This window comes from Amblyomma maculatum, chromosome 11 (genome assembly GCF_055883805.1).
Source record: "Amblyomma maculatum isolate TAMU_Amacu chromosome 11, ASM5588380v1, whole genome shotgun sequence".
Classification (NCBI taxonomy): domain Eukaryota; kingdom Metazoa; phylum Arthropoda; class Arachnida; order Ixodida; family Ixodidae; genus Amblyomma; species Amblyomma maculatum.
The window spans coordinates 80,532,025-80,558,767 of record NC_139354.1 but is presented as its reverse complement, the minus strand read 5'-3'; the positions used below and the strand labels follow the sequence as shown (position 1 = coordinate 80,558,767).

General features: G+C 42.2%; 1 protein-coding gene, 1 long non-coding RNA gene and 1 other non-coding gene across 3 annotated transcripts in view; 1 reads left to right on the top strand and 2 right to left on the bottom strand.

Annotated features, from left to right (window-relative positions):
- The window catches only part of LOC146174251 (uncharacterized), a 40,901-nt gene extending 29,718 nt beyond the window's left edge, over positions 1 to 11,183 (bottom strand). The window contains exon 1 of the mRNA XM_084585361.1: positions 11,080 to 11,183. Coding sequence (XP_084441487.1) covers positions 11,080 to 11,183 — 104 coding nt within the window. The remainder of the gene's footprint in view (positions 1 to 11,079) is intronic.
- A 311-nt stretch (positions 11,184 to 11,494) lies between these two features.
- Positions 11,495 to 26,743, top strand: part of LOC146174249 (uncharacterized) — a 62,076-nt gene continuing 46,827 nt past the window's right edge. Inside the window, exons 1-2 of the long non-coding RNA XR_014702250.1 lie at positions 11,495 to 11,573; positions 24,445 to 24,543. This is a non-coding gene — a long non-coding RNA (uncharacterized LOC146174249). The remainder of the gene's footprint in view (positions 11,574 to 24,444; positions 24,544 to 26,743) is intronic.
- On the bottom strand, positions 17,710 to 17,782 carry TRNAS-UGA (transfer RNA serine (anticodon UGA)). Its single transcript has one exon. It is a non-coding gene; the product is annotated as a tRNA-Ser (tRNA).

Sequence of the window (26,743 nt, the reverse complement as noted above, 5' to 3'; positions counted from 1 at the left end):
TTGCCTTCTTTGCAAGCGCACAGCTCTTTTCCTTTTGTGCATGGTCTCTTTTTTATATCCGGACATACCTCTTCTGGGTATTCTCCAGTGCTGCATACCGTTTTCACTGCGCGCCGTTTTCGCAGGATGAGGCATGAGAAAGAGAACGCAACAATCATTATACTAAAAAAACATAATTTGTTTGCCGGCTGCACTGGTAGTTTCAATAAAACGGTAGGCAAACATTTTTCCTAAAGACACCAACAGTGATAACGCGCGGTTAAAACGCGATGCATCGCTCACTCTTGTTTCGCAGGTGAATTTCCACTTGAGATAACGCTGCAACATTGCAGTGACAGGAAAATTTCAAAACATACACTTCTATGATTTCAAAGGCCTGTGACGTGCCTTAGAGGTGAAGGTTTCTGAACCTAAGGACGCTCAACTTGTGCATTGTAGGCGTTGAGAAGGAAATTGTACGTCATTAACCGTTCACGCCAGAACTGGCATCAAGTATGCGACGATCATGTCGGACTGCGTGGAAATAAAAACACGTGGAAATTACGAAATAAAACTTAAGCGAAAAGTAGACGAACACAAGACAGGAGACAGGACAATGTACAAATTGGCAACTCATTCTTTTATTGAAATACACACATAATATATAAGGACATATTTCCACCACCTACAGCTGCCGTGAACGTCAGAAAGCCATATACATATCTAACGATTTACGTCTATTATTATTATCATTGTCGTTATCATCTGCCTGAATATACCCACAGAGTAGGGTGAAGGCCTCTCCCATAGTCTTCTAATTAACACGGTCATGTTCTAGCTGCCTCTACTTGACCCCTGCTAGTTTCTTAACATCATCCGCCCACCTAACTTTCTGTCGCCTCAGCTACGCTTTCCATCCATTAGAATCCAAATTGTTAGCCGAAGCGACCATCGGTTATCCTCTCTTCGCACTACATGTCCTGCCCATGCCCATTCCATTATCTTAACATGTACTTCTCTTCTCTACGTACCATTATCTTCAGGAATGGTACTTAAAATGGCATGCGGGAGCTGCTCGCACGGATAGATCACTTTATAGCAGCAAAGATGTCCTCTTGGCAACCAGTGTGCTTCTTATTCACCTAAGCAGGGTACGTTAGTACACAGCACTGTAGCTAGCAGTTTGATGAGGGAACGAATGTAAGCATAGCTTTTATTGAAATCCAGAATCAAAGCTCTGTCTTGCATTTGGTCAATCGCGGATGCCGGCTACTGATAAATATAACTACTTTCTATCCCAGGACGCAATTTGAATACATTCCAAAACGATGTTATTATCGTGTCCACGTAAAATTGCAGCTGCGCAAAGTAACATACCTGTATGAGTAACTGAAGTTCATCCTTTATTCCTTAGCAAATATTGCTCTTAAACGGTTCTATCCAGGAACAAATCCTGTGGTGTCAAAGCTTCTCAACCCCCCGCCCCCCCCCCCATATCAAGAATCCTAAAAAATGTTCCCCTGCCCGTTTTCCTTCCCTCGGAATCCGTTACCGTAAGCAACCATCAGTTATCCTCTCGTCGCACTTCTGTCACTAACTTCAGTTATTTTTATGACCCACTCTGCACGCTTCCTATCTCTTAATGTTACCCATACCCTGTTTTCGTAGCATAGTCTTTTACTAACAAGGTTACTAGGATACGATTTCACAGATCAGTAGTTAGACCCTGACATGCGTATGATATTCCCATCTCTCGTGTTAGTACATCTTCGGCACAGGTAATTTTCAGAAACGGTCATTTTCTTCAGTCTATTCCTTCATAACACAGGCCTAGCGTGGTCTCCAAAACTAATATTGATGCGAGACTCAACTTGGCTGTTTCACTAACATGTTTCACCATATTTTAGACAAAGCATTAGAGGTTGCTTACATTTACATTTACATTTACGACATCAAGGAAGAAAAAGCGGGCAGTGGCGCGGACTGGAGCGCTCGTGCCAGGCCCGGCAACATTTTCATTAAACGTCATCTCACTGCCATCGACCATCTCTCTGTCCTCTGTTCTCCTGTTTTCATCGGCTTGCCGTATCGTAACAATATATATAATGCTTTCGACAAGGCATATAAGTTGAACATTGATCAATGCGATCTGAAATGAATCGAATACTTCCTTGCTTATCCAGCACAATTTCTTTAGGTCAAAGTTATTATTCATAGTTAAGTAATGTTTATTCCGGCGTGCCTCAAGGCTCAGTCAATGGTCGGCTATTCCTTCTCATATACATTAACTATCTCGATTCCAAAAACGTGTAACACTCGCCTGTTTTCTAACGATTCCGTGGTTTTTCAGTAAATAAAATCTCCCGATGATGTTAACCTTCTAACAGCGGTCATTCCTAGATCTAGTTTCGGTGAAACGATTGGCTCATACAACTGCTCATTGTCAAAGGTAAAGTTATGAGAGTATGCCGACACACTAAACCACTTCCAGATATGTGCCTAAATAACCTACAGCCCAGTCCTAAATATACAGCCGACCGCAAAGGGATTCTGAGCGGATACGGGTGAGATCGGTGGGGTGATTGTCTATCATGCGCATTTTGCACAAGAGTATAGATTATGAGGGGAAAGGCCATAAGGCTACCTTTCTCTCGAACGAGGAATGGAGATGCAGTAGGCACCAGTGCAACAGCGCATTTCCAAAACTTTCAGCTCGGGATCACATCGTTTAGAGATGAAGCGGGGAGAGAAAATGTACAAGTTTTTATTTATGCCTCTGGCACCAGAGTAAATCCGAAAATGAACGTTCTAATTTTGCGGGTCATCGGCGGTGTGCTAGTATGATAAGGCTATCTGTAACGTAATATCGCTACTGAAGTTATAATTGCCGGAAACAACTCTTGCTGCAAAGGTTTGTACGCGTTCAACATTTTCTATACGTTTAGTGCTTTGAGTGACCCATACCGCGCCAGGCAGATAAATTAAGAGGAAATGAGGGTGCTCGTTACAATACATGAGGGAAAGAAGCCAACCGTCGGCGAGGTTAAGGAAAGCAATCTAGTACCGGAAGAACATTTCCTATGTAAAGCAGCTCTTTTACCTTCTGGGGGCATTATAAAACTTAGGTCTAATAAGGTTTAGCACATGAGATGACTTTAGGTTAAGTATTGAAAATGTCTGTTCGATATTAAATATTCTGAACAATATACCCCGAGATACTTGTAATGTTGGGCATTTTCAAGTAGTGGTCTGTCGAAATATTAGACTGATCTCACAACAAAGTGTTCAAGGGTGAATGACACAAATTGATATTTAGCACTGTTCAAAGACATGCCTCACTTAGTGCACCAAGCATAAGTTTTGTTGAGATCATTCTGCGAACTGCTAACACTAAAATCATCTCGTACATTCGTCTATATGCAACAATCATCAGGGCGAAACCTCATTTTGCATTGTAAATTTTGGGCAATGTCATTTAAAAAGACTCAAAATAGCAAAGGCCCAAAATAGAGCCTTGGGGCACGCCGGCGATTACAGTGAGATGTATTGATTTAGTTCAGTTCCTAAAACATGCTTTGTTAGTCCAGACAAGTTATTTATAATGCAATACACTATTCTGGGGTGTATACTGAGACAAGATAATTTGAATAACAGCAAGGGATAAGGAACGGTGTCAAAAGCTTTCCGGAAATGCAAATATCTGCAGTCTACCTAAAATATAAGGTCAAAAGAGTAAAAGAGGTGATGGGAGGGCTCTACCAGTTGATTTGTACGTGACAAGCGAGGCCTGAATCCGCGTAGAGTATCCGAAAAGAAATTATTTCTTTGAAGGTGTTTCATCACAGCCCTGTATTTAATGTATTCCTTTGTTTTGCAACATACGCATGTTAGAGAAAGAGGCCTGTTTCTTCAAGAAAACTTACAGGATTTATGAATAGGAAAGACATGGGCTATCTTTCACCGTGCTGGTAATGAAATAGTATTTATTGATTTATCAACCACAGGTATTAAACAAGCACAATTTCTTGTGAGCAGGATTTTAATACCAGCGATTGAATACCATCAGGACCGCATCGATAATTTGTTGTTAAAATTGAAAAGTAGCTTGAGAACATCTCTATATATAGTAACCATAGGCATATTCTGGTAGAATATCTCTTGTATTTAGGCAGTTCACCAGTGCATGTCTCGGAAAAAACAATCTTAAAATAGGAATTCAGACAGCAAGAATTCTCATACCCACCACGCAAGTTTTTCATGCTAACTGGTAAACTAAGGAAAAGTGGCGTTTTTTCTGAAATTTGTTTTCACAAATTTTCTAAACTGTTTAGGATTAACCTTCAAATTTGCGTTAACCTTCAAAGAAGGGGAGTCTGAAGGGCAATGGCGATGGCATAATTCGGAGCTCCTAACGCGAGAATATGTCTCAAAGTTGTCTCTTGTTGGCGTTTTCATCCAGACACGGGGTTTTGAACACATTGTTATATCTTTGCCTAGTGTTCAAAGATAGGGGGCTATATAAATGAGAAAGAGGCTGGTATAACTTCGTGGAGTTTGTGTAGTGCCTGCTGTCTGACCGATTGAGTTTTTAGCGTAAATGCAATGCTTCTAGCTACGACTAAAATCTCGCCGGAAGCTATTTTGCACAGTGCTTTAGGAACCAGTACGTACGAAGGAAGACTTCTGGCTGACTTCTGACTTGGGTCAAATAAAGCAGTGAGTCAGAAGACGCCACGTAGCCGCATCATCCGCGACAATGCATCTGGACACCGAGGGATTGTCGCGATGATGCCGCTACCTCGCGTCGTCCGCCTCCTTGCTTTCCTTGACGCCAGTCAACCAGCAGTCTTCCTTCGTACGTACTGTGCGTGATCGTCTGCTGTGAAGGCCTCCCAGGCACTGCTCCGCTTTAAGAAAAGCACAGGACTGATCGAAAGGCTATACTTTTTTTGTTATTTTAAGTGATATGAATGTGAAGTGATGTGATGTGACATGTCTGTGATGTGACAGTACTGACTTCACCCATTCCTATATTACCCACAACGTTTATATCCACTTACCCCTTTCCGCCTGTGCAGTACAGCAAATCGATTTTTTACCGCTTAACCTCCCTGCCTTTCCTCCTCATCTTCCTTCTCCTCCTCCTGGACACCGGATGCAGTTCCCTGCCTTTCGGTATCTCCTTCCTTGGGCGGGCAATCTGTTATGATCCGCGACCGTCACCTACGAGCGCCGACGCGGCCGCAGCGAAGTGCAGCTGACGCAAGACCATCACACCAAGCAATGGGCATTTCAGCCATTCCAGCGCCGCACATTCGGATGCCCGACGCTCCCTCCCGTCAGTTTATTGCGAACTATTCAAACTACACGTGTCGTTATGCGTGTGCGTGCCTGTGTGTGAAAAAGCTGGCCAAGCCCAGTGCTCTATGGAGACAGCGTTTCATCAACCGGTAGTAGGAGGTTCCTCCACGCCGCCGTGACTAAGTCAGTAAACCTTGATTTAACATCAATTCTTACCCCTTTCCCTCTAAACTGGGAAGTGTTTAAAAAGCAGCGGCTGCTTCCGCTGAGGGGGACGACGCCTAGACACCAGCTCTTTGAGCGCGTCAGTTCTCTATTCAGGCCTGCTTCTGAGGCCGTTCCTACGTGATGCAGTATTAAGCATTGTTCTTGTTTGTCGACGCCTCGTCATTTTCCGGGAGGGCTGATGCTTTCCGCTGGGCCCCCAGTTGCAAGACAGACACTTATGTTGGCGTTTCGAGCTTCATCTAACAGTCTATATACGTTTTTTTTTTTCATTGGAGTTCGGTGGGGAAGATAATGGTTTAGTGAATTTCGGATCAGCATGGTGCTCACAGCGCACTGTATGTTCGTTGTCTCTTTGCTCCTATCTCTCCTCCCCTTGCGTACACGAGTTTCCTCAACATGTGTGCGTGGCTTGAGGGGCCCTTAGGTACCTGGTTGGGAAAGTTAACGGGGCGTCGGGACCCATGCCTCTGCTTCTGCTCCCGACCCGAGATCGGGCTTGTTTGTCGTTGCCTGCGGGGCTGGAGAAAAAAGGAAATGCACTTGATTGCCGAAACGTCGAGGCCGTCCTTTGCTGCGCTTCTCGAGTAGTTATGTTTTAGACAGAGCAATTATGTGTGTGCCATGTCTTTCGCCACTCGCTCCTTCTGTAATTCAAAACTTAGTTTTCGTTCAGTTGACGAGCGCTTCCCCGTGTCTTCTGTGCATCCTCCAGCAAGATTTAAGGTCGCACGATTCAACTCAGTATACACGAGGCTGTTCCTAGTCTGCAGAAGCAAAAGCCATCTTTGGCTTGTAGCGAAAGCTCTAGCGTGCCTCATAAACCCGTCCTGCAAGACATTATGTGTAACACCTTCCTTTCGTCGTTTACGTTGTTAATTGTTTAGAAATTAATGTATTATATGCACCAGTGGGTTTTTGTTCGACACGAAGAGATTTTGAGACGAAAAGCTGAGAAAATCTTTTTATAGCAACTCTGCGAAATTTAGAGCTTGACGTCATACGTAAATCAGCGCTGACCAAGTGGTGAGAACTTCATCTCTCGTATTTAATATTATTTATTAATACTAATATTATTCATTATTATATTCAAATATTTATTATTTTACTAAAAATAATATCACAATCAATACTATTCCTCAAAACTGAAAACTTTTACCCTGTCATCAGCCATCAGTTCTGTACGTTGGTGATCTACTGTTCGTATATGAGAGGAATAACAAGCGCTACCTCTTCTAATGCAGAAGTCAGTAACCTGTTTAGTTCACAGGCAAGTTAGCAAATTTCTCCACAACCGGCATCAATAGGCCAAAATACTTCAAAGTAGTGAGACCTCGTGGTTATTCCAGCCTGAGTTGCTGCAAACACTCGGAATACCTTTTTTGCGACGTAGCCGCAGAAATGGCGACCGCGTTCACTTGCATGCGAAATAGCTATAAGGAAGTGTTTAATTCTTTCAACTTGTTCCTTTTCTTGCATGCCGACTTTTTGGCGCGCAATTTAGTTTTCCAGATTATTCTGGAGATATGTTCTACTGTCTTCCCCCATGTATACTCTATGACACATCATATGAAGGCCGTAGATGTGCTATTTACTTTCGTTTATGCTACACAAAGCGAACCTGCTCTCAAATTCATGCGTTCAGCTAGTGTACACAGCTGTGCTGGAGTATTTGTATAGAAATAACAAATAGTTCAAATAAAGTAAAAATGTAATGCCTATACATGGTAAAAGAGTGTCACAATGTTGAGACACGTAGTTCGGCATTTCGGTTTGCAAATGGTAATTTGGGTTTGTCACACAGCCAATTCGGTTTGGAAATCGGAGGGATTAGGCACAAGACAAAAATATATTGTTTTCAACTGCCGTAAGCTTGAATTTCAAAAATACCAGGAAATATTCACTTGTACAGAATTTAAAAGTTTGCTGAGATAAGTTTTTTTGTTAACTGATTTCTCACACCTGCAATAATTTTTTTTACGGCATGATAAATGTTGCCCTGGTGCAATTAATGATACAGTTGTTACCTGAGATTTTACGACTCGATACAAGATAACTGTGAAAGAGCTGATACTCTTCCAGCAGAGCAGAAGCTTTCAAGCCATTTGAGTTCATCTGTTGACAGCACACTGTAGCCGACTGCCTTGCACCCGCCAGCCGCCTACTATGTTACCTCGACATCATTAAATAACAGCATACCCAACTAGCGCAAGAATCTATATTAGTGGTGGTCACCGCGACGCTACTGAAATAGCTCAACGCAACAGTGTCTCATAAGTTAGCGTGAGAGTCTACTGTACGTTGCCAGCAGGATATGATTATGCGCAATAACACGTACAAACAAGCTATCCATTTTTCTTTGCCTGATATGCTTGTCTATTTAAACAATCAATCTTATTTTTACTTGGTGCTGTAAGGCGTGCGTTTTGATTTTGTTATGTATATTTTAGAGATGCTATGGCACGAACGCGGAACAGACATTTTTTGTTTCCGTGAGTTTCATCCAAAATGGTCTCCAGGTATTTCGTTATATCATGGTGCTCTAGAAGAATGGGGAGCACTGTAGTTGGGTGTAGCGTTAACCATCAGAAAGCGAGGAGAGTGGGTCAGAGAGCCCACTCAAATTAGTGACACTATTCCAAATCAAGAAAAAGAAATGGGCATGGGCAGAACATATAATGTGAAAAGAGAACAACAGGTGGTCGCTATGTGCAACAAAATGGATTTCAAGGGAAGGCAAGCGGAGAAGTGCGTTCCGAAAAACATAGTACGGCTGATGAGCTTTCCAATTTGGCATCAATAAATTGGTGTAGCTAACTGAGGACTAGGATAATTTAGAGCTTATTAAGAAGATTTTGCGAATTATGATTATTATACAAAAATATCTCCTTACTGAGGTGAAGCCAGAAACTTGTTTCCAACCACTGCAGATTTTTATTCTATGTGGATGAAGTTTATCGAAGAGTAGATAAATAGATCTTGAATTGTTTGTAAATATAACTTTTCCACACTGTACCCCTTTATATTCCTGCTTCAAAGGCCCCTAGATGGAATATAGGCTAATTTGGTCCGTAGATCCCTTCAGTACTTTACACGTGTTAAAGATAATACTCTCTTAGCTTCTTTGAATGGCCCTTTTATTACTCACAAATTCGGTGTCGCTAAGAAGAGCTATTAATTCTTCCTATGTTGATTTCCGCAGGCAGCAATCATAAACAATGTCTGGGTGCACGATCATCGCCCTTCAACGAATATCTACCAGTCAATGTTTCGCTGTAATCTAATGAGAGGTTTTGTATTTCACAGCCGTAGAAATCTTGTAGCCTCTGTCGTTTGGTATTTTATATGCTGTCCTTAAGGTGGAATTGTTTTCTTGATGGCAAAGGTTTGTTGCAGACACATTTGGTGCGCTCTTCAAAGGTGAGAAAAAATGCATCCTCAGTGGGTGCTGTGAGGGTTTGGTTTCTGTGAATCAAGCTTTGCAAGGATGGTTACTGCTGTCTATATAATAAACCAATATCCTTCAGTAGTAATAAATTTTTCGCCCGCTCCACCTCTCATGCCATTGCATGACTGTGTTAACGGCTCCCATTTTCTGGCTCAGGGTGAGGATCTTTGTTTCCTAAAGCGTGGAACAACGTTTCGATGTCCATAAAGTAGTAGTCTTTAAACTGTGTCTTCTAATTACCCACCTATACTCATTACCTTGCATTCGACAATTAGCCTATTATTTAGGCGAGCATGCGTCACTGATGAAGCAAGCCGAATCAAGCTGTCTGCGTGGCCTTAGAGTAGCTGTTCTGACACCACATTCACGTCACCTAAAAAGCTGAAATTTGGTCTCACCGTCTCACCTCAATAGTGGGAAACAAATTTGTAGCATCTCCAAATTCGGTCGCGTCATCTCGTGTGGTGACGCCAGAAAACACGATGACCAATCACTTCTCCTTCATGTCGTATACCGGCAACCACCGGGGATGAGTTGTTCATTTTTGTTTGCTCACAATGGCGACTATAAAACGTCAACGCAGATTGTTCTAAAAGGGACAATGAAAAGCTAATATTACGGACGAGGAAGAAGAAGCGGGCAGTGGTGTGACCAGGAGCACAAGCCAACGACCATTTCTCGTAGCGCCATATCTGCGACATGAACAACCTGTGTAGGGGCAGGGGTCAGCACTTTTCGCATTTTGCAGCGCAGTTCAGGACTCATTACAGAAACTCTCGGACCGGTATCAATGTGGGGTCCAATGCTATTCTATCGACGATTACGTTGAGCGTTTTGCAGCACGCACGATAAGCTAGGCGACGATTTCAGATGATTTTACCTATTGTAGCATCATCTCTAGACGCTGCAGCACTTAGTTTTCCGTCGGGGAGCGGCCATAGAGACTTGGAGGTTAACTTTGACGGCGCTGTGGCGAATGGGACCGAAGCGATGTGGGCAAGGCGTTCAGGTTTTGTGGGAGCGCTCGGTATCCACGGCAGTGCTTGAAGGGTTGTGATGAAGCAAGAATGGACGGGAGCGGTCATCGTAGATAGACGAGGGTTGAAGGCATGACGTTTTTGCTTAGAACCGTTCGTTTTGGCAATAACTGGTGATATGGCCGACACAGGAGCAAGCAAATCAAATTCGCCTGTTATCGGAAGTGCGCCAGTCGTCTGGATTATGTCGACGTGGTTCGACATAAGCAGGTCTGCCTGGATAAACTGTGCGAATGTCGGTGTCATAAGGAGGACAGCCAGGATAAACTGCGCGAACGTCCGCTGCAGTAGGCAGGCTGATGGCAACAGCGAAGTTGAGACGCAAGTTGGCCAGCTATTGGCGGACAACGGCCTAAATAAGGCCAACGTCCGGATGGGGGCCGTCGGCAAAAATATTTTACTAAACTTAGAAAACGCAGACAATCAATAAATATCACATCTATTCTCTCCGCACCAAAAAAAATGTTTTGAATCTTTATTAGCACCGAAAAAGCGAGCCATACAAAATGACGCTCCTCCTCGAAATCTGCTAGCGCAAGCATGTGGTAAAAAAAAGCAATCAACTGGCCTGTTTCAGTCGGCGTACGTTGGACGCGTCTCATGATCGGGCACGACCAGCAAGCCCCAATGACTTGATTGGAGAGGTTTGCGAGCGGGAACGTGTCGCCGAAATCATTTCTGGCGGTCGCCAAGAGCACATTTTAAACATTATTTGCAAATTACATTCTGCAAGGAAAGCTTTTTAATATCACTCGAATCCTCACAGAGGCCACCTGTTTGGAGTTCTTGCATTAGAAAATAACAGCAAGTAGATTTCAACGGGTCATTAAGGCAGTCGCGTGAAATGGCATAGACTGTCCGGCAAGCTGATTTATATTGACAAAATCATTTTACCCGTACATAACCAACTTTCCGTTTCAGTGGCATAGCTCACCCTGCAAACCAAGCCGAATAAGACAACAAAGCAAGTGACTAAACAACAAAAAACGAGGCGAGTAAACTTGACAAGAAAATAGTTTAGAACTAACCACAAAGCATCATAAACCTAGTTCAAATAAGCACTGAAGCAAAAAAGATTAAATTGCTTACCTTTTCCGCTCCAGGTTTACCAGCAGTAATTCTTTGTGCCTACGCAAAAAAAGCTTAGCGGAATGGAAAATGATGGTTAAGTTGCACCATTTATATTCGCGCATAGTCGGTTATATGTATTATATATTATTTATTTATTAAAGGCATTTACATAAAATAATATATATATATATATATATATATATATGAATCCACATTACACACTTAAATTTCCGTAAGAGTGAAGCAAGACAGTCTGACTTTAATTAGGTAATATCTTATGTGATTCTAATAATTTATGCAAATACCTACCGGCGGTACCGCAAGAAGACTAAAATATTTTATTATGTAAAAGAAATTCTTTAAGTACCGAAACATGAGATCAAAGTTTTTGCTGGCGTTTTTTTAATTGGGGTAATTGCGCAAACGCAATAAAATTTGCGTTTGCGCAATTAGTCGAAAGACTCCTGGAACAATCGTAGAGTATGATGCAGTGTTTGCGAAGATGTATCAGTGTAAGTATTATTGGAAGTATTTTTTGCGAGGTTCATTAATGACCTGTGGCTTTTGGAATTTGAGTTGTGTATTGAAAATTGCACATTTTCTCTTCATCTTGTGAGGCTAAAGGCAATGCAGTAAGGGTGACCCTTTGACAATTTGGACATTTCAAGCTTATTCAAAGCCTACTCGCGTCAGACAGGAACGTGGCCTCTAGAGATTTCACATGAATGAAATCAAAGTAACCCCGCTAAAGACGTTGTGACGAATACATGCACTTGCGCCTCAACGTTTTTGTGTTTTTCACAACCGCAATGCGCCAAGATTCAAGTTATTGAAAATGGAACAACTATAGGCAGAAATGTGCACACAGCTACATATACATTTCTTTTATTTGTTAGTTGTGCAGTTGTTAGTTGTGCGTTTTACTTGTGTTCTCCAAAAGTTTAGAGAAAATAATTTTTAAACGCCTCACCTCTTTCACTGAACGCTACAACTTAATAACATCTGCTCAGTTTGGCTTCCGCAGGAACAGTCTACGGAACTCGCACTGCTGGCCCAAGAGCAGTTCATTCTCGAAAACTTTGAATGTAAAAATATGGTACTTGGATTGTTCCTGGTATTTTCCAAAGCCTTTGATCTCATTAATCATAAAATTCTCCTTCAAAATATCGAACACCATAGCATAAGCGGCATTTCGCATCAATTAATTACGTCTTACTTACAATATCGTACTCAATTTGTCGCCATTGAAGGAAAACACTCCACAATAAAGTCAATTAAAACAGGTGTCCCGCAGGGAAGCATCCCGGGCCATTTCTTTTCATACTGTATATTAACCAGATAGTTCGCGTTGATGCAACGTCATATTACATAGCTATGCTGACAACACAAGTTTATTCTTTGCAGGCAAATTGTGTATTGATCTAGGTATCCGAGTGAATAAAACGTTGTCCGAGATTATTGCCTGGGCTCAAATTAACTGCCTAAAGCTAAACATTAATAAAACGAAGGCTATTTTATTTCACCCCCGACAAACACATGTCGAGCGAACTTCCATTTTCATAAATAAACTGAAATTGAAGTGGTAAAGTGCTTTAAATCACTGGGCGTGTATTGCTCAGAAAACATGACCTGGGATGATCATGTAAACTATATTGTTGGTAAGCTATCTAAAACAGCTGGCATTATGCGCCGTTACTGCTACAATTTTCCTATACATGTTAATGTGCTCATATATAATTCTTTATTTTCCTCTTTATTAAACTATGTGTTTTATGTATGGGCAACAACAGTCGGAAATATTAGCAAACTCACTGTTTTGCAGAAAAGGGCTTTACATCTGGTCTGTAAAGTTCCATATCGCTTCCACACAGCAGGCCTATTTAAGAAGTACCACATTATACAAGGTACATCGATGAACGATCACAGACTATGCCGCTTATATAAACTGAGTTTAATAAAAAATAATGATGCCATCACTACACTATAGCATGGCTAGAGAAAAACATCTCTGCTTATAATGTGCGCCATCCTGAGGTGTGGTATGTTCCAAATTGCAGAACCAATTATGGAAATCAAATGTAAAAATTTAAATTGCCTACACTTCTGAATCACATGATAAAAGATGCTAACATTGACATATCAGATATATCACCAAAAGAGCTGCGTTTATTGTTTGAATAATGTTGTCATTAGATTTTCTTGTTCTTCTTGCCTGTTTTATTCTTACTTTTTTTAAGCGATCTCATATCTGACTGTGTTCTCTTGCCGCATGCTTCTGTACTACCCCGTGTGCTAGGGGGTCAGGGCTTTTCAAGCTGTTCACACAACTTTTTCCTGTCCTCCTCGCAGCATCTTTTTTGTTGGGGAATAAAATTTCAAATTTCAAATTGTGTTGAAAGTCAGGACTTGATGCCCTTGCTGCGTTGCGTTTGCGTTTTTATATAATGCACAATATGCTGCCATTAGTATCAATGTAGTCATTCAATACATTACTGCTCATGACGCTCAGGCATTACTCTCTGAGGTAGCTCTCTGCTGTGCCGGCGGCCACCATGTGGCGTCGTTGCGGTCCGGCGGCCAAATGTAGCTGCATTGCCAGTGCGTCGTATCCTGCAGCGTCAGTAGGTAGTCTGCCCATTCTGCCCTGTCGTGTGCCTGATTTAGTGCATTATGGTTAGTTTCCCAGCAGAGTACCTGCGGTGTCGTCTGCTGCAGTGAAACAAAGCAAACTAGCGGTGTTTTGCCTATTCACTGATAGCGATAGCTGGAAATGCGAAAGAGCGCTGTACCATCGGATAATAACAGTTGTTCACAACAATGATTCCCCGTAAACGCGTGTCTTCAAAGAACAACCTAACACGAGTGACATTTTTTGGTGAACCAATGACTATAATTTAAAATATGGTTCTTACGTCAACACGGTGTTCGAACTCGCCCACTACACACATAATTTTTCTGGGCACCAAGCTTAATTCTGAACTTTAAAGCAGGCTGGAGCAATCCCACCATCTCACACAAAAGTGTGTGTCAAGTCTAGCCAGGAACCGCCAGACCTTCAACGCTGCTTCCACTGTGAATGAACCAATCTGGGAAATTTACATGTGGCGCGGCTAATAAACTTTACAGTGCAGGGTCTTTTGCTCAATACTTTATTCATGGAGGGCAAGTGCAGATAGCAATGGGACGCTCCAATGATGTCCCATCCCTAAACGATGCCTATCTCACATCGGCTTATTAGACTTTTGTAATAGTGCTTTTCGATGCCGTCGCTGTGCCTCTTCAGAGGCGAAGCATTCGCGAGGCCTACAAACTGATGCCTTGCTTGTAGACGGTTCACTTTCTATTACGAGCACATATGGCTATCTGAAAACGACTGAAATGGTCGAGGGAGTGTGTGACCTGGCTGACAACCTCCTATCTCCAGTACCAGCAAAGCCATCTAGTGCATTGCCTGCGTGAAACCTTGCCAGTTCACCCCTGTCCGTCCCTCTCCAGCGCGCCAATACAAGTCATAATCACATGCACCTCGGCTGCGTTTACTCCACCTCCAGCGGTGCAACTCGTCTAGGAGAAGATACTTTAGTTTTGGGTTACTATCGAGTCTGCAGGAGCGTACGACGGAGCTGCATCAATTGTTAGGTCTGCTTTGCACGTTCAGGCATTTCCTCAGTTGAGGTAGGCAGCGCAGGTGCCAGACTCTTGCCTTACTAGTTGACGATCAAGCAACGACCTGGACGCCTTCAAGAACATTCGTGTGTTCGGTAACGCTGTTAGCATCTCTCGAAACCCGGACTCTAGTAACACATACATACATACATACATACATACATACATACATACATACATACATACATACATACATACATACATACATACATACATACATACATACATACATACATACATACATACATACATACATACATACATACATACATACATACATACATACATACATACATACATACATACATACATACATACATTTATACAATAAATATATATGTATATACATATATATATCGTAATATTGTAATACCAGAACAACTATCAAGCCACCTCTTCCCGCAAAAACTCTTGTATTTGCTGAAGAAGCACCTGGTGATACTGAGGAGCACCGGGAAGATCCAGTGTCGATATAGTGTTTCATCCGAGGAAATGGCACGGCGCGTCATGAGACGCTTTTTGCGAAGCTCATCATAGCTCTGGCACGAAGAAATGACGTCAGAAACGGTTTGGGTGGGATTTGGCGGCGAGCATGTGGAATGCGTCCCAAGCAATTCCTTTGAGGACATGCTTGATCTTCTGTGCTTCAGTCATAGATGGATCACGACGTTTACACAGGTTGACAACAGCCTCAATGTAGCTTGTTAAATGTTCACCTGGCTGCTGGATGCGAAAAGCCAACCGTTGCTTAGCGCGAAGTTTCCGAACAGCGGGGCGGTCGAAAACCTCCGTGAAGCTAGTTTTGAGTGTTGCCTAGGTTTAAATGTCAGCTTCGTGGTTTCGGAACCACAAGCTGGCGACATCACTTAAATAGAAGATGACGTTGTTGAGCTTAACGTGGTAATCCCACCTCTGTAAGCACTCACATGCTAGTATGTAGTCTGCCAGTCCTCTACGTCGGTGTCGTCCGTGCCGGTGAAATACAGGTGGGTCACGCTGCCGCACTGATCCCGAGCAGATGATAGCACTGAGAACAAGCGGGCCAGACTGGGCTACTTGGATCTGTTACTTGGAATGCTTCGATAGGTGAGTGACCCCGAAGCATTCCAAGTAACAGATTCACCGCGAAGATAACCTTAGCCCTGTGCATCTGCATTTAGTTAACTGCCTTCAAGAAGAGACACAGCCAGCGCCATTGTCTGAGACCATACCAAAAGTGTTCTGTTCATTTTCTCCCCATTCTACCCCACCTCTTGCTTTTCTACTTCCCTGCCAGCACCTTTTTGGCTAATCTGCTTGCCCCCTCTTTCCGGGCCTTCAGAATCTTCACGCTTCCAACATTTTCTTGGTTTGGTCGCCGACCCGTACTCATGTTTTGTCCTCTCCCTCTTTTCTAGCATTCAACAGATCCCACATGGCCGTGTTTCATCTCTTTCTTTTTTTGTGTGGTTGTTCTTTCCTGCGTCTGTACAATTTTCAAACCTTTAGAACTGAAACATCAGCAATGTAACCACAGTCTTGAAAAAGACCGTACAACGGACAACGTCGACGAATAATAAATGAAGTGTTAATGATTTCCTCTATTTCTTCTGCAGCCAAGAACGTCCTTTTCGCAAGCGCATTTATATATATATATATATATATATATATATATATATATATATATATATATATATATATACAGGGTGTTTCATCTAAGATTTTACCTATTTTTTTAAAATAGGAAAGTTAAGTTTTATTGTCGATTCTTCTTTTAGCTGTTGTATTAAGAGTAGAGAAAAATCAGGAGTACTAAAGCGTACTAAGTAGCTTATAATTAACTAAGATTAGCTAATTAACTTTTTCTTTACACAAGCTAGAAGCTACTTTCAAATTGCAACAGTGAGCTACCGGTGTGAGAATGCCAAATGGTATTTTAAACGACAAGAAACGTGCATTTCTTAAGGACTGCAGCACTGGCAATTCTGGCCACTTTCGACGCACGAAAACGAAACCTAGCAGACGAAGCGCGGAATTGTACGCGCCCACGAGTGACGCAGTCGTGACGTCGCCGGGCGCATCAAGCTGTCTGAAGGAGGCTGCTGCCGCTCGTGAACTACTCGTCTGGCGCTGTGTTATCACGTTCAGTGGTGCGATATCTGTGCATGCACTGCTTTTCTTTTCATTTCACCCTCTGGGAGCCAAACCTTTTAGTCGAGAGGGAGGGCTGATTTGCCCATACCATCAGCGCTACGCCCGCACCATGACAAGCTTCGTGCGCAATGCGTTGGTGATATCTCAAGATCCTACAAGACCATGACGCAGCTCCAGGCGCGTATTTCGCGGGCGGCAGCGGCCGCCTCCAGATGGCTGGTTTCTCTCGGTGACGTCACGGCTGCGTCACTCATGGGCGTGCATAAGCGCGCCTCGACTTCTAGGTTTCGTTTTCGTGCGTCGAAAGCGGCCAGAAATGCCAGCGCTGCAGTCCTTAAGAAATGCGCGTTTCTTGTCTTTTAAAATACTATTTGGCATTCTCACACCAGTAGCTCACTGTTGCAATTTGAAAGAAGCTCCTAGCTGGTATAAATAAAAGGTTAATTAGGTAATCTTAGATAATTAGTAAGCTAATTAGTGCCCTTTAAGACTCCTGATTTGTCTCTACTCTTAATACAACAGCTAAAAGAAGAATCAACAATAAAACTTAACTTTCCTATTTTTAAAAAATAGGTAAAATCTTAGATGAAACACCCTGTATATATATATATATATATATATATATATATATATATATATATATATATATATATATATATATATATATATATATATATATATATATATATATGAAGGAAAGAAGCCAACAGTCAGCGAGGCCAAGGAAACCATTGGGGATTATGTTTTACGTCTTCTTTTTTCATTTTTACTTGGATAATCACAGAAATGAGTAATGTAATCTGCTTAGGGGAAAGATAATTAAACACAAATTAGAAGAAAAAAACAACGTGCCGATGGTGGGGACCGAACCCACGACCTCCGAATATCACGTCCGGTGCTCTTCCAACTGAGCTACGTCGGCTGCTGTCCCCCCTGCTACTTTCTCGGGTGTTAATGTTATCTGTATACGAACCTTGAGAGTGTTCACCAGCGCCACCCTCAACCATAGCGGCGGACGTGGAACGTCCTGTGTTCCCGCCAGCGTCACGTAGAACGTGAACAAGAGCGAGGGCGAAAGCTTTTCTAGAACCCTCTTACGCTACCTATGGCTTCAAGACTGCCAGAACCGAGACCCCCGTAAGCTACAAGCAGATAAATGAAGGGGAAATGAGGGTGCTCGTTATAATATATGAAGGAAAGAAGCCAACAGTCGGCGAGGCCAAGGAAAGCATTGGGGATTATGTTTTATGTCTATTTTTTTTCATTTTTACTTGGATAATCACAGAAATGAGTAATGTAATCTGCTTAGGGGAAAGATAATTAAACACAAAGTAGAAGAAAAAACAACGTGCCGATGGGGGGGACCGAACCCACGACCTCCAAATATCCACCCACGACCGAACCCACGACCTCCCAATCCTTTCCTTGGCCTCGCCGACTGTTGGCTTCTTTCCTTCATATATTATAACGAGCACCCTCATTTCCCCTTCATTTATCTGCACATATATATATATATATATATATATATATATATATATATATATATATATATATATATATATATATATAATTATATATATATATACATATATATATACATACATATATATATATCCAGCACTTCGTTGTGGGGCAGCGTAGTGATTATTGCGCCGAATGGGTCACGGGTTCACCGCATGCCTTACTACGGCAGTTTTGGGAAAGGTATTCCCTTCGTCAGGGAAGCTTCGCAATTTCAACTGATTGTAAAGCTACCTGATGAAGGGTATACCATTCGCGAAACTCTCGGCGCAATAATCAGTACACTGACCCACGGCAACCTGCTGATACATATACACATCCAGCAGGTTGCCGTGGGTCAGTGTACTGATTATTGCACCGACAGTTTTGGGAATGGTATACTCTCTGTCAGGTAGCTTTACCATCAGTCGTAATTGCAAAGGTTCCCTGACGAAAGAAGCACCATTCCCAAAACTGCCGGAGTAAGGCATGCGGTGTGGCCGTGACCCAGTGAGGGCTGATTACAGTTGCCCATCCCAATCTTCAGAAAACGAGCAGTTACGTTGTTTCCGTCATGCTACGGTTTACGCACATCTATTTGTAGGCTTTAAAAGGAGATGTCACGAGACCAGCTATTATTTTAAATTATACCCCAAGTGTGTCACACAATATCTGAGCGAGCACTAAAAAGAAAAGCGAGTTTGGTTATCTCAGATGCGTCTCCGATCTTTAAAGTGGCACTGCTGTTAGGAGCGTTTGCTGTTTTTTATTGCTAGGGATCACTGTTGGCTGATGAAAAAAAATTGCGTAAAGGCTATCTTGATTAAAACAACATATCTAGCCGTTTTCCTGGAAGGTTTACAGCTTTTGCTCGACCCTTTTTTGGCAAGGCAATAAATAGAAAAATACCTAAAGACCTTTTTATTTTATTGAAATTTGATGGAGGAAAAATTGGTGCATACTGGATACACTAATATGAAGCGCTATTTGTTGGTTGGAATAAGCCTAGGGCTCACCGTATCTTGTAAAATATTGGTTGCACTTAGTTTGTACACGGGGAATATATTCTTATACGCGAGTTCCTCAGGTTATTCAGTAAAAAAGAAAACGAAAAGACAAAAAGGAAAAGTACATTGAGGCCATCACGGAGCCTCACTGCGCCAAATGGCTAGCCGCACGTTCAGCGTCGCTACGATAGCAAACCTAGCATTTTGTGAGCAGTAGAAACTGCTCAGAAACTATCCGCTGCTTACCAGAAAAAAATATTCTAGCTATATGACCATTTTATACTAAGACTATATGGTTAATCGATTGGAAAATGTTATTTTCATTCAAAACAACTGTAAGGTAGTGTACACGTGGTTATAGTTGAGTCCTGCACCGGAGTTTATTTAGAGTTTCTTATCGCTTTCAGCGTTGCATTCGGCATGATACTGTTTCGCGTAGTAAAATCTTAATCTATTCCATAGTTATCCTTCAGGCCAAGGTTATATACAGGCTTGCAAGCAGAAGAGTAATTCTAGATTAAACTGCAGCAGCCCAGACGGCCAAAAAATTCTGGACAGAACTCATATTATCCCCTAGACAGCTCGATTAGTGTAGTTGCCGCCAATTATTTTAACAATGAAGTTACGGCAGCACTTTTAGGTTATTAATGCGATGTACTGCTTCAAAGTATTATGCAGAAGCCAATCGCCTATGAATGTTTTCTTGATTATAATGTTTCAATCTCTAACGCAAAACATAAATTTTTCACCTTATCTTCGACGCTTCCAAATTTTTCATGACATTCTGAGCAGTTATTAAAATTATGGCACGGTATTATTTCCAAATTGCCTTTCAGCTGGAGGTATATGAAAATTTTGTAGCAGCAAAGTTTGTGAATTTCTTATCTTTTTTTTACGTGAAACCTTTATTCCTTATTCTTAGGCAATATCTCATCAAGTGAAATTCATAGTAAGCTACTAGGAGCCTCAAACACAAATAATATATTTTACTTGCTTCAAGAAATATGCTCATGCATTGGTTTTAGAAAACTACCTTATTAAAAGTCAATAAAACAATTGTAATTCAACGAAAAACTGGCGTAGGAAAAAATTGATTACTACGATTAATTTTAAGCTGTAATGTTATTCCTTCTTTATTACGGATGTGAATGTACATATGTAAATTTAATCAGTTATCACGCGTTGTTCTTGAATACAAGTAGCTGTGGTCGTGCGGCTCGGAATATTGATTTTTTAGCATTTAATTTACTTTCATTATTTTTCATTATGCTGCGTTCATATTCACTTCTGCCCTGTATCTTTCTGTTAAACTGCACTGTGTCTTAGTGGTCATAAATATGAAATTCTGAATTCATTTAAGTGCTGCCATCATTGTTGAAGTTTATATTCTGTCACATTCAGCGTCACCCGAAATTTACATCCAAAGAGTGCTCTGATTTTTCTGCATCGACCGTTTGCCCTCAGAAAGATCAAAATCCACGTATTCATTTAAGGAGCTTGTTTTCTGGGTCCCATATATTACACTGAATTTATGGGTTTTATATTGTAGATACTGTAGGAATCGTATGGTTAATGAATACAGCGAGCGCGAAATCACTTCGGCCGCGGTACCCTAATTCAAGATCAAGCGAATTAAATAATTTTGTATCAAATAGACACGTTCTTCCAGAAAGTGATGGAAGTGGCGCACAGCAAAGTACATGGCGAGCAACTTCTCGCGTGACAAACTATAACGGGTCTGAGTAGGAGTCTTCTCTTCGAAAAAAATTTGAGGAGGCGATTTGCACCGATAAAATGCGATGAGTCGGAAGCTTTCGTAGCGCGGTGGTTCTTGAGTCTTTTGCGCCGTCTTTACTGCACTCTGGCGGACTTCTCACCGCCTCATTAGTGCCTGTTAAATGATTTCACAGAGTGATATTAGAGTTGTATAACGTTTATTCGAGTTTGGCACAGTGTCTTTAGAGGGACGCGCATAGATATACACTCTTAAGCCTAAAAAGATTTTTGCATTAAAATGCGAGGAGCTGCCATGCTCCATAAGTGGGCTGTTTTAGAACAGCGCCCACAGCACACTGGACATCACGACTGCCAGGTAGTGTAGGTTTGCCAAGCAGTGCGACTTCGGCCAGCGCTTGCTTCACGGTGGCAAATGTTTTGTTGGCATGTTCATTTCATTTTAGGCGGTGTGTTTTTTGCTTTGTTGTGAGAAGACGATTCAAGCGCTCATCCAAATTTGTAGAGTTATGAATAAAACTACGGCAGTAGTTTACCATGCTCGGAAACTAAAGCAGCGAAGTAACAGGAGTAGGTTGAAGAAAATTCGTCATTACTTGCACCTCGGACGAAAAACGTCGAATGCAAACTAAGTCATTATCATGTCCAAAGAATGCATGCGAACGCACAACTAATTAACTTTTAGCTCTGCTGATGACTATGTCATGGTCAGAGAGATGAGTGATTAACTGTCGCAGGTGATACCGGTGCTCGTCAATGGAGTGGCTGGCCAGAGCAGGGCGTCCACGTAGGCGAAAACAAACGTCAGACAGGCAAGAACAGTGTGTATATAGAGGACGATGTGGATCCTTGATATATGGTCATGCCATTGGGGAATGCAGTGAAGCCCTGCATGTGTTGGAGTAGGGAGTGACAGAGTATGGTGTGGGTTTTGAGAGAGGAGTAGTCATCACATGGCCTTTAGTCGATAGTGTTTTGGGCTACCAATTGAAGTGGAGAGTACCAAGTGCTAAAAGATGGTTGAATAATTCCAGCGCAAGCATGTGCTTTCTTGATCGCGAGCTACCTTGAGCTTGTCCGGAGCTAGAAGGCGTTAAGGGGAAGACACGTAGTCCCGTGGACACCAGACTGTGGTGCACCGCATGGCGCACATGCAGGATCGTATCTAGTGGTGCTGTAGGGGGTCGGTATTAATGAAGTAGAGGGCCACATAGTGTATCGCCAAGTGCTGTAGATTGGAGCCGCATCATGATTTACCCATGTTGCAAGGCCTCGTACGAAGGGCGAGTGGTGGAACCCAAGTCAGCGATACTTGACGTCGACAAGGACACCATGGTGGGTGCGGAAGACTGTGCCGATAACAGACGTGCGGACGTCAGCAAGTACAAAATCAATCGAAACAGTGATGGAAGAACCATGTTCAGGGTCTGAGAGCTCTTTTTATGCACCGGATGCTTCAGCCGTTCGCGGGTCGAAGATGCGTGAGCGGTCGCAAAGTACTATCAAGGCGGGTTGCAGGAAAACACTGATTTAGGCCCATGTATCAATGAGTACGGTGGTGCCGATGGCGTTGTTAGATGCATACAAAAGGGGACAAGGTGCGAGTCCTTGATCGCCCTTGGCCGGTAGTGGTAGAAAGGCTGGTTTCTCACCCGACGAGAGGAAACCTTATTCTACCGCTCGCGTGATCTAGAGAGAGCATTGCTACAATGTCAACACAATCTCAAGAAACACGCAGAGAGTAACGTAGATCCGTTAGAGGTTTGAAAACAGCCCACTCGCGTACATGGAGTGCACGGGAGTGCAAGGAATGACGGGTAATTCCTCCCTTAGCCCGTCGGGGCCACCTGCTTGCTCCGGCCGTAGGACTAGTATTCCAAACGCACAGTCAGGAGGCATGAACTGTGCCGATTCAATGTGCTCTGTCACGAGCGTGCAGACCACGCCATTTGTGCAACTGAAATTCACGATACATGCGGTGCAAAGCGACTGTGTCTCTCTTCTGGGATATTTCGCGTGCCTGCAAGCCGTCGGTTTTGCTTTCACGATGTTCTAGTGGTAGCAGGATACACATATCTCCGGCACAGTGGTAGTGCCGAGATGTTAGAATGGAACGTCGTTTTGCACCTTCATGAAATTGCCTAAATCTCAGCTCCTCGTAAGCGCATGCAAATACAATCTGCTATATGTACATCAGCCAAGACTTCACCCAAGGGCCTGCACGAAACAACCTTGTCTTTAAGAAGATAAAATGTGTGCGTCCGACGTATTTTTGGACTTCATAAAAGAAATCTTTTTTGTCAAGAGCCAAAGTAAAAAGGGAAGCAATTATGACACTGTTCCGTGAACAAAACTGGTATTAATAAGTCAAATAAATTTTGCATTTCAAGATCAGTGATGCTTAGGGTCGTGGGTAAAGAGCGTCTGAATTCTCTAGACTAAGCCCACAATCCTGTAATATATGTCAGCGTGGCATATACAACATTAATTTTAAGGTTAACTGTACAGAACTATGAAACTAAGAAATATGCACATAAATGGATCGTCACACAAGTTAACGGGACAGAACCATTGAGAGGTGCTACACTTATATGCATGGCGATAAGAAACACTGTATAACACTGGTAATGAGAGGTGTGACAGATATATTGTTACGAGCAAATGTATCTGATTATTAAAAACACATGGCCCGAACACACATATTCGAGGCACATGTATCAATAGCAAAAAACTCAGCAGGCACATGTATTTGATTATTTATGAAGGCTTGGGTGTAGTTTTAAATCCGTAATTGTTTCATGAGTGTGTAACTTCCTGGGTTTCAGAATGGCGGGTAGTACAAACATTTATTTAATGGCAATATTAACTAATGTGTAACTTTAATACCAATTTTAGTGCTTTAAAACGTTTTCTTTGTACATGTCTGGAAGGGGAAGTAATTCATTCCACTAAAATGGCGTTCTGTATGACTATAGGATGGGATATTGGTGATCTCACGGATTGATTTCTTTTGTAGAATACAAATTTATTTCATTTGGCAACAGTAGGAAGGCTTCGTAATGAAGGACAGCAATTTATGCTTGCCGAGATTAGTGAATTATATATAAGGAGTTTGACTCGTTTTCGTAAAAATATCGTAGTTTTCTAAGAATGCCAGGCACTCCACAAACGTTTGGTTGCACTGATTGCACTTGCGGGTGCCAATTCAAATGTTTGTCCAACAGTGCATCAAGATACTTAGCTGCAGGCCCAACATAAAGTTTTGAATCGTTTTGTTTTAAAGCAGGTAGATGACCAAATGACTTAGTATTTAAACATTTCTACATCGAACGCTTCATTCCAGGCATACCATGACCACTACCAAATGCAAGAAAAGTGTGGTACCTAGATGGAAGTCTCTGTCTCCTGTACAAGCTATATTTAAAGACTCCATTAGGATCCGGTATGATTTTAATGCTTCTATAAACAATAGAGTGTATGGGTCGCGAAGTACCTACGAAAATGTATCAGTTGTCCTTACCTACCACTGAAATAGCAGAATACTGGCGATGTGCCAGAATAGTTACTATCAATAAATCTGAGACCAAATTGCACAATAACTACTATAAACAAGCACCACTAAACACGCATATGCTGCAGAATTCAGAAGCATGTTGTATAGAAAGTTTCATTATATATCAGGAAAAAATAGCACTCTCAGAATAGTCGACAATTCTGTGAGGTCTATTCACAGTTACACAGCGTGAAGAAATAACTCACAACTTGAGTAAAGCATTTAACAGAAGAGGTCAAATGGAGGCAAACTTTTTAGATTTCTATAAAGCATTCTACGTCGCTCCATACCACGACGTAATCACAAAAATATTGCTGCAGGGATAGAAAGCAATTCTTTTATGGATTGCTTCCTACCTAATTAACCGGAGGTTGTGCGTGGCTTGGATGGTTGCGTGTCGAATAACGTCAATCTCCCCTCAGGTGTATCATGGGTTTGTGATTGCTCCTATTCTGTTCCTAATTATGGCAGTGATTTATCTTTCTATGATGATTAACCAGTGAGCATTAGGCCCTTTGCCGAATTTTGGGCATTGAGCACAAACAAAAGGAAAATAGAGGAAACAATTAGGCTTAATGATTTGTTAAAGTCGATTCGTTCTTGGTGTCGCAAAATAGCGAATCAAGCTTAATACAACTAACAACGCGAGTACAAGTTTTACCAACAGAAGCGCGTGGAAGTTGTCCTACCCACTAGATGAAAATGAAATAACAATGTGCAATCATGTCAAATATTTGGGTGATTTTATACCAGCGACGTAAGCTGGCATCTTAATATAGACTATATTTTACAAGGCCGAATGGAAACTATGGTTTCTCTGGAGGAATTGTTAAAGCTGCACAAGAAGTCAAATTACATGCGTAAAGAATACCTGTAAGGCCTTCAGTAGAACACGGTGATGCAATCTGGACCTTCCATCAAAAGCATCTGATAAATATAGTAGAGTATTTCAAAAGTAAACACCGTGGCCTATATATCTATCTCATTTACGTCAATTTAGCGTCAATAATGTGCGAAAGAGAACCTGTCTGCACAGACTCTGGCAATCGAGAACCATTTCCCGATATAAATTCCCCTTTCAACTGTGTCATTGACATTTATTAATCCCATTATTCCCCTCAGTCGTCGTCAGAGACCTCTTGTATTACGGCGGCAGCCATGGCCTGATCTAAGACTCTACGCTGGTCTTGATCTTCCCGTTTGAGCAGCAGTGGCTTTCAGAATCACCAATTCTGTTTGACTTGCCAAAGCTAGTGCATGGCCACACAATATTCATCATGTTTTCGATTTCATCGCATTTGTTTCACCGAGCGATAAGTACCTCTGTACCATCTACTTAAAAAGGTGTGGATTCAGCAATACTCCAGTTTTCAGTGTCCTCCACCTACCTCTTCTCACTCATTGTCATTTGTGCAGTTTCTTATGGCTGTCATTCTAGCTGGCAATGTATAAATTCACCGAATTGTGGGGGCTGCTCGCACAGAGACTAATGCTATCCCAAAAATAATCACCTCGGGCCAGCCTATGCGCATTCTCTTTGCAGTAACCCTTGCTGCGCAGGCGTCCAAACTAACGCGGCCTGCTCTGTCGTAGCCTCACCGAAGGCGAGTTTTACTGCTGTAAAAAATATTCTACCCGCGTCGTTGAATACCGATTTGTTATCGCTAAAATATTCTTGGCACGATATTCCATCTTGGCCCGATATTCCATCAGGGCCAGCGCTGCGGCTACCTCCTCCAGCTCGGTTGCTGTAATTTGATGCTGCACCAAAAGATCAGCCCTCCTTTCTCCCTGCAAACTACCGCGGCTTAAGCTTGCCATTCGCATCCTCCATAGCATCTGTGTGGAATGTTTGCGACCTATATTCAAGCCTAACCTGTAGGATTCTGCCTCTGTCGCTACGTCTGTGGTCGTTAAGCACCTGGTGCACATTTCGGGAGAGCGGGCGTACATTTAACATCTCAGTGACATTTGAGGATATGTTTGTCTGCACTCGTAGGACGAGCTCTGGGCTTGTGCCCCCGCATCTCAAGAATACAGATAAGAGTACGACTTATCATCATGTGTTGTTATTTGGATGCTCTAGCCG